The sequence below is a fragment of the Glycine max genome, chromosome 7 (assembly GCF_000004515.6).
Source record: "Glycine max cultivar Williams 82 chromosome 7, Glycine_max_v4.0, whole genome shotgun sequence".
NCBI lineage: Eukaryota > Viridiplantae > Streptophyta > Magnoliopsida > Fabales > Fabaceae > Glycine > Glycine max.
The window spans coordinates 33,602,974-33,611,278 of record NC_038243.2 but is presented as its reverse complement, the minus strand read 5'-3'; the positions used below and the strand labels follow the sequence as shown (position 1 = coordinate 33,611,278).

Below are 8,305 nucleotides of genomic sequence, written 5' to 3'. Positions count from 1 at the left end.
AATGTTCTAATTGCAGCATAATATAGCTGGATATTTAAAGCCATTTAAAAACCTATATGTACAGCTGGATATTTAAAGCCATTTAAAAACCTATATGTAATTGCAAATCTGTGCTTTTTTCCTTAATTAGAATATAACAGCTGCAGTATAGGGATTTATGGTAGTTTTGCTAATTTACAGGGCTGAAAATCAGCTTGTATTTATTTGTAATCAGCTTATATTTATTTGTAATAAGCAATATTTATAGGGGAATACATGGCAATTCTGTTTATTGAGTTTCTAAAAGATCTTCCACTAATAGTTTTTGCAGATAAACACTCCAATGGTACCTCCCCTGAGAGAGGGTTGCATACATACCTTTCTGATTCATTCCACTTTGAATTTAAAGCAAGACCATTCTGGAGATAAGCATTCCCAACTGTTATAGCTTGAACTTGCTTGCAGTGCTGCAATTGACCACCACCATCATTTAATTGATTCAAAAAATTTAAGCACACTAAAAAAAATCACAAACCATGCTAATTATCAATGTGCTTCATTATTCACTTGTAGTTGCACCTTTAAGAGCAGTAGTGAAAGAATATGTTGAAGGGTCTATTTCATGTAAAACAAATGAGAGAAAATGAGGTGAAAAAGAAGTTAAGACTTAAAACAATGAACTCCTTTGAATTGGAGTGAGAGAAAAAAACATGTACCTTTTAAGAAGTATCCGGGTGAAGAAGCAGTGCTAGAAATGATCTTGTGTCTTCTCTAAAGCTTCTCATGTAAGATCCTGAGTACCTTCGAGTTGGTTACCTCATGGCTAATTCAAGCTTTCACTGCCCATTCTCTCAAATTGAACTCTGACACATCTCTACTTCTTGAGCTATAAGGAAGTGATTCAGCTGTTAAGGCCATGAATTTTAGTTAGAAAATAATTCAGCAGAGTGGAATGTTGTTGTTGTAAATGTTGGTTCAAGTCACTCTCACTCCAACTCAAACTAGTGAATGAGCTTTTGAAAAAAGTGTAATTTTCTAAAAATAACTAAATGAATGAGCTTTTGAAAAAACAAGAAAAGTTAAGAACATTCTAGCTACAACATTTGCAGTTAAGAGCATTCTGGCTATCATGTAGCTTAAGCAATAGGCATACATGTATCAGATCTTTTCTATAGTAATAGAGATGTCAAGTTAAACAAATTAAAAAAAAAGAGGAACTAAAAGAGTAATTTAGCCATAAAAAATAATTAATAAAATAAGAAATAGGAAAACATCATTAATTAGTTAAAATAAAAAGAAGTTATTTGTGCTAAATATTGTGAGAAAAGTTTTTACGCTAAAACAATTGTATATCCCTGGACATAGTAGCCACCTGTGAGTACGTAGACATTGAGACTCTATGTAAAAAAAGATATAAACACAATTTTTATAAAATAAAATTTCATAAAATTCAAATTTATAAGATTTATTCTTAGTTCCTACAATGCATATACGCGTGTTTCAGTGCTTTTTAACTTTCCTTATATTTGCTTCAAAAATATGGTAGATTTTAGAGATATATGAACTTAGTCCACCAATTAAATTATAACTTGCACTACTAGAAAAGTAGTTTTTTAAGTCGCAATATCTACGACGGTTCTACGTAAACGATGTAGAAGAAGGCGCGGTGGCAATTTTGTAATTAGGGGGAAAAATTTAGTTTTCACGTCGTACATTCTAAGGCGGTTATAAATAACCGTCTTAGAATGTTGTAAGTGGCATTATTGTAATTAAGTACAGTGAAGACAACGACGGGTTTCGAGCTACGACCGTCGTAGTATTACAAATATTAAAATTAGGCTAAACCCGCGGCGCGCCTGCAATCCCTCAGCCATTGTCTCAGGCACTTTCATTTGTTCCACAACCATTTTCTTCGAACCTCACCCACATTTGTTCCTCAAGCTTTTTACATTGTGCATGTCCCTCAACCTCACCCACATTGTGTCCCTGAACCTGACCCTGAACCTCACCCATGTTGTGTATCTCAAACCCTAGGTTGTTGTTTCTTGTTATTAGGTTACAAGGCATCAAAAGTGTTTGCACGCGCAGCCGGCGAATGTGTTCGTCACCTGCGGATCACGGGGGTGGGGCTCTGTGAGAGGCTTCAAACCATTGGAGAAGAACTCTCTGTTTATGCAAACAATTTGGGCGTCAACTTGGAGTTCTCGGTGGTGGAGAAGAATTTGGAAAATCTGAAACCAGAGGACATAAAATGGAGGGAAGAATAGGTTCTTGTGGTGAATAGCATTCTGTAGCTGCATTGCATGGTGAAGGAAAGTCGTGGGGCTTTGAATTCGATGCTGCAGATGATTCACGGGCTAGGAATTTTAACCGTTCTTACCTGTAGTTTTGTCTCACAGCCGCAGACAGAGATGGAAGCTGTGTGTGGAAGTTTTTGGGTCACATTCTTTCTTCCACACTCACCCAAGTCTAATCTCCCTCTATTTCGCTCTACTCATCAACACCTAACAGCATTTCCTTCACAATCCCATCTTTTCTTATATCACCCTCCTCCCTATGCCAATGCTAAAACCCTTCGTGCCAGAACCTCCTCCAAACTCGTCATTTTCCTTCTCCACTTAATTGCTTCTTTGGTTTCCTCTCTTTCAACTATTTCAATTTTCTTAAGTCTGATTTATGAGAAGTGTTGTTGTGATTGTTAATTATTCTAATTCTAATTCTAATGCACAGGAACAAGTTGACCATACTTACATAATGGTCAAGCCCGACGGCGTGCAACGTGGCCTCGTAAGTTTCCTAATTTGTTCTTCTGGTTTTAGGAATAGAGAACAAAATAATAATTCAAGTTATAAGAGATGTTTATCTGTTTTTATTATGCTGATCTTTAGCTCATTGTTTTTTGAATAATGGTTACTTATGGCTGGCTACTTGTGCTGACAACTTTAGGTGGGAGAAATTATTTCTAGGTTTGAGAAGAAGGGGTTTAAGTTAACCGGCTTGAAGCTCTTTGAGTGCTTGTGTGTATGTATGTCATGTGTTGAGTGCAGTGGTTTTTCTTACTGTTGGGATTATTATGGGGTTCAGGTACGAAAGAAGAAAAAGAGAGAGATAGAAGGCTCCCAATAATATTCTATCAAATTGATATGGAGTACAATAATGATAGTGATATCATATGATACAAATTATTAACTCAATCGATAGTCCTATTCGAACTAAGAATACAATTAACCTTAATTAAATAAGGAAATATGATGAAAAGATTGATTCTTTCCTTGGTTAGAAAACTAATTGATTCCACAATATGTTCTGAAGATCTTCTAAGATGTTCAAGATGCATAGAGGATACAATGGTAGCACTCCCTCTATAAACTTAAGCTTGTTACAAATAAACATAAAAATAACTTAAGTGCAGTAGTGCACACAATGGGAGATGTGCTCTTGTAAAGGTGCATACCAGGAGAGGCACCTTCATTAGGACACACAATGGGAGAAGAGCCAAACCATATTTTCTTTAGAGCTAATATGCAAAAGGACTGGTTGGAACAGAGCCAACATGTTGTTAGACAGGTTCAAACGATGTCAATCTGTGGTAAGAGTAGGGCTGGAACAGAATTATACAGTTCGAAATGTAGCTGGAACAGAGTGATAAAAGTGAGAAGAAAAACAATATATGGGTTTTGTGGGGTTGAATAACTATTTAATGAGACTCATAAACTTGAGACATGAAACTCTCTTCAAGGTGGATACCATGGCCTGATTATGGGTTTTAGGTAGGGAAGAAGGAAAATAGAGAAAGGAGCCTCCTAATAATAATCTATTAAATTAATAGGATATATAATGATATCAATACCAAATATTAACTCAGTGGACTATTTATATTAATGATACGATAAAGCAGATTATTTTTCCCTAAATAAACAAGGAAAAACAATGAGAATATACAATATGTTAAAAAATCTTTTAAGGCATTTCAAGATACACAGAAGGTATTATGATATATTCTAACTATTATATCATCTGAAAGGTATGTTAGAATCATTGTGTATACGATTTCAATAGAACATTAAAAAAATAACTTGTCTAATAATTGTTAACATATGCTATTTGATTTCATTGTAGTTGCATGAAGTGATTACTGAACCATATAATGTGGACTTACATTTTTTGTTTGCAGTAATGTTGATTCTTTTGTGTTTTTTTAATGTGATTATTATATTTATTAGGCTTATTATGATTGTTTATGGTTCTAGGAGCATTACAAGGATCTAAAACAAAAGTTATTCTTCCCCAAGCTGATTGACTATATTACTTCAGGTCCTGTTGTGTGTATGGTATAACTCGCTCCAATAGAATTCCAATTTCACCTGCATTTTTGCAATGTTTGATATGATGCTATGTTTGCAAGGCTTGGGAGGGGGTTGGGATAGTCGCATCGGCCCGTAAACTTATAGGCGCTACATATCCTCTTCAAGCTGAACCAGGCACAATAAGAGGAGACCTTGCTGTTCAGACACGAAGGTAACAACTTTTTTAATCTTTTGCAGCTGACTTTCACTTTTGAGTGCCTTCACTTAGTCAATAATCAAGATAGGCTTCACAGCATATGTGTCAAGATTTAGGATTGACATGATTTTATGTTGAACTTGCCAGGAATGTTGTTCATGGCAGTGACAATCCTGAGAATGGCAAGCGTGAAATAGGTAAGGCCTCTTATGCTATCCAGTTTAACCCAAATACATGCAACAAACATAGATGTGAATTGTGAAAGAGAACAAAAAAAGTTAGCCATTGATTTGTTGAGACAATACGTTCAGCATATTTGATGTGGTGGAAGCTATTGTAGTTGGCCTATTGAGAAACACTAAGTGGATAGTAATCTTTATATGGTTTTATTAGGTTTCAATTTTTGCATGTTTGGATGTAAAAAAGTAACTATTTGTTAGACGTCAAATAAAAAAGTAAAAAATAAAAATGTAAAAAAGTATTTGTAGTGATAGAATCTTTGTAAAAAAAGTTCTTTGTAGAGTTTACAAATATCTTTTATATAGATAATCATTCTTGAGTTACTATTGATTAAGTGGAAATAAGTCTATGACAGTAAATTCACACATTTGGATGAAGTAATCTAACTATGAAAATAATTTAATTTACAATAAAAAGTAATACTTGTAGTTATTAAAAAATGAAAAAAAATCTAAAAACAAAAATAAAAATAAAATATACGGTATGGTTTGCACAGATAGGCACCCTTTTTGTCAAGCAAGGGATTACACTTGATAGAGGCATTGGCAGCTTCAATAGATTCAGGGAACAAATCCCCAAAATTACGACAAAATTTTAAGCTTCAAATTCAAATCTATGGTGGTGAGAAAAACTTCCTGTAACTCAACAAAGAATAAAATCAGTATAAATTAAATTTGAAATAAAAGTCACTGTTTCATCATGGGAACGATAGGGATTAAAAAACATTGGTCATAGCACTAGGGTGTTAAACGATGGACAAGTTGTGGTTTCAATTATTTTCCTCCTTTAATTCAGTTTTGAAATTTTATTTGGCCATTCATTCAGAGTATTTCTTTGTCTGCTAGCACTACAATACACTACGTATGTTTCGGAGATTAGGATGGTTCGTGGGTCTGAATCAAACCAATTTGTCAACCAAAAGGTTGCTCAATGCAGACCAAACTGCCTCTTCTAGGGCAAATCACCAACTTCCTATACTCGATGTTGTTCATGAAGTTGCTGTTTACATTCATAGGTTTCACAATCTCAACCTTTTTGAACAAGGGTAAGCTTTCATTTCTGCAATTCGGGTGGTTTTATTTTATTTACATTTTAAACACTTCTTTTTTACATTTTATTTTTAATTATTGTTATTGTTGTGCAGATGGTACAGAATCAAGATTACTTTGAGATGGGAGGACGGTGATGACTCCCATCCTGGGGTTCTTGCAGGGGTTGCTCAGTATGAAGGTGAAATTAATATATTCCTAATATTTTTATGTGTTCATGTTTCATTGCAGTTATGTTCTTTAGTTTGACTTTAGGTTGCTTGAAAATTTGGTCTTTAATTGAGCCTGATGGCGTTATGCAATTCATGTGACTGACCTTACCTTTTTTTTGTTGGTTCAAGTGATACTCTGCTCCCTTGAACAAGGTCTCAGTTCGAGTCTTATAGACGAAAAAAATATGATTGGAAGGAGAGAATTTCACCAAAGGTGACCATTCATGTTATCCAATGGAGATTAGTCATCGACAAAGTCGAGGGATACTCCATATAACAATAACAGGGTTACCAAAAAAAAAAAAAAAAAAAAGAAATCAGCTTAGGGAACATAGAATAGAACTTATTTCCCATTTTTTCCCTCTTTTTATTTTTAATTATACTATATGAGCAAATAAGGTTTGAAAACTTATTTCAGTTCTCATGATTTTTAATTAACCATTCCAAACTTCTTTTTTTTCCAAAATGAGTTTTCCAATGTTGTTCACCATTTTCTCTGATAAGTTTTCAGTGTGCAAAACAAATGCTAAATGGGGATTCCAGTGCCAATGTATTTTTCTGTTTTCAACCCATATTAGCCTTGATTGGGATATGTTCTCAAAATCTTTATGCCTACAATTTTGAACTGCCTTACTGTTTGATTTTCATGAGACATTAGCACTAGCATGCTGAATATGCAGAGCATTTATTTTTTTGCCCGGTTAATTTGCTGTCTTGCTTTCTTCTTAGATTGATTAAAATGTTCGAATTTGTCTTTCCTTTGAGGTGCAGCTCCTAAAGTGGGTGCCGACAATTTATGTGGAGTTTTGATGATTGATGATAAAGACAATAGTTTTTCAACGTCGTCATTCCGGATTAGATATGCAAGGCAGGATGTAATTCTTGCTATCATGATCTCATTCTATGTATCTTATGGCAGATACAAGGTCACTTCTACTCTCTCTCGGTTATTTTATGTATAAACCATACACTTCTACCTTTTTTTTTCTTCTTCTTCTTCTAGGCCACAAATATCTTTGCTAATGATTATTTTTATCCACAGGGAAAATCCTCTGTTGTTATCTTGAAGTTTGAGCTCTTTCACACTCCAACACCTAAAATACGGTTAGTTAATGATGCTCTTTCTTCTCTTCTGTTCATTAACTGAGTGAAACTTCCTTACTGGGATTCAGATTGAACTGGAGTTAATGATGATGATGATTAGAGGTTGTAGTTAAATGATTTCACACTTGTTGTAGTTAAATGATTTTATTTATGTTGAAAATGATAGTTTTGGTTCTTATCGATGTTGTTAATGATTAAGGATAAAAAAAAAAGCAAAAAAATTCCATCAAAAACGCAAAAAAAAAATTTACTAAATACTACGATGGTTATAGTATAACCGTCTTAGTATGATGGAGTTTCTACGCTAGTTATATTAAAACCATCGTAAAAAGCAATCTCCAAAAAAAATATTTAAATACTAAGACGGTTGTTATAGAACCGTCTTAGTCTGTTGAACATACTACGACGGTTATATAGCAACCGTCGTAGAAAGTCAAGTTGCAAAATGGACATATTAAGACAGTCTAGCTTCCAACCGGCATAATAGGGGGATCTTTCTAAGATGGTTATATCACAACCGTCGTAGAAAGTCCTGTCCTCAAACAACCATTTTAAGACGGTCAGCAATACAATCAGCATAGATTGTTGTGACATACTACGACGGTTCAACTCCAACCGTATAATTTCCAGTAGTGTTGTCTGTGTCCTTATTTCTCAAATATTATAGTAATGCAACATTCTCATTTCTAGAATCTCAACCAGGGTGTAGTATAGAATAATATTTCTTCTAAGTGATAAGACTGAAAAAGTCACCATATATATGAACTAATTACCTGATAGAGTGGCCATTGATCTTGAATCCTGGTTTGTTTGGCTGCACAAAAGCTGCTCCAATGAATCTTGGCCCAAATGGAGGCTTTTTCTTTGAAGCTACGTACTCAGTCCCCTCAGCCTTGGGCACAGGAACAATCTTCCTGTCAAAATATGCAACTAACTTTCTTTCATCAAGATAAATTACTCATTTATATTTAAGCAACAAAGCTAAAATCGCAGTCAAGTCAAATAAAAGCGAACCGAAATGACAAACTATAATAAAAGAAGAGACTACAACAAGGTCAATTTTGAAGAATCAAGCGAAAAGGAGAAACAAACAGAAGCTAAGAACCGAACTCCAAAATGAAATGAAATAAATAAATAAATAAAAAGTTCAAAATGAAGATAAAATTAGAAAGCAGAAATTAATAGTGAAGTGAAGAAAAAAACTCTGAAAGTAATTGA

At 34.2% G+C, this 8,305-nt stretch overlaps 1 protein-coding gene and 1 pseudogene across 1 annotated transcript; one reads left to right on the top strand and one right to left on the bottom strand.

The window, feature by feature from the left end:
- Positions 1 to 221: 221 nt before the first annotated feature.
- Positions 222 to 897, bottom strand: LOC100793441 (uncharacterized; annotated as a pseudogene).
- A 1,493-nt stretch (positions 898 to 2,390) lies between these two features.
- LOC113002162 (nucleoside diphosphate kinase 2, chloroplastic) lies at positions 2,391 to 7,200 on the top strand. The gene is made up of 10 exons (XM_041017531.1): positions 2,391 to 2,612; positions 2,710 to 2,766; positions 2,926 to 3,063; positions 4,230 to 4,310; positions 4,385 to 4,497; positions 4,630 to 4,679; positions 5,602 to 5,767; positions 5,867 to 5,952; positions 6,755 to 6,909; positions 7,156 to 7,200. The coding sequence occupies exons 1-10, from the start codon at positions 2,391 to 2,393 to the stop codon at positions 7,198 to 7,200; spliced, it is 1,113 nt and encodes a 370-aa protein (XP_040873465.1).
- The last annotated feature ends 1,105 nt before the right edge of the window (positions 7,201 to 8,305 follow it).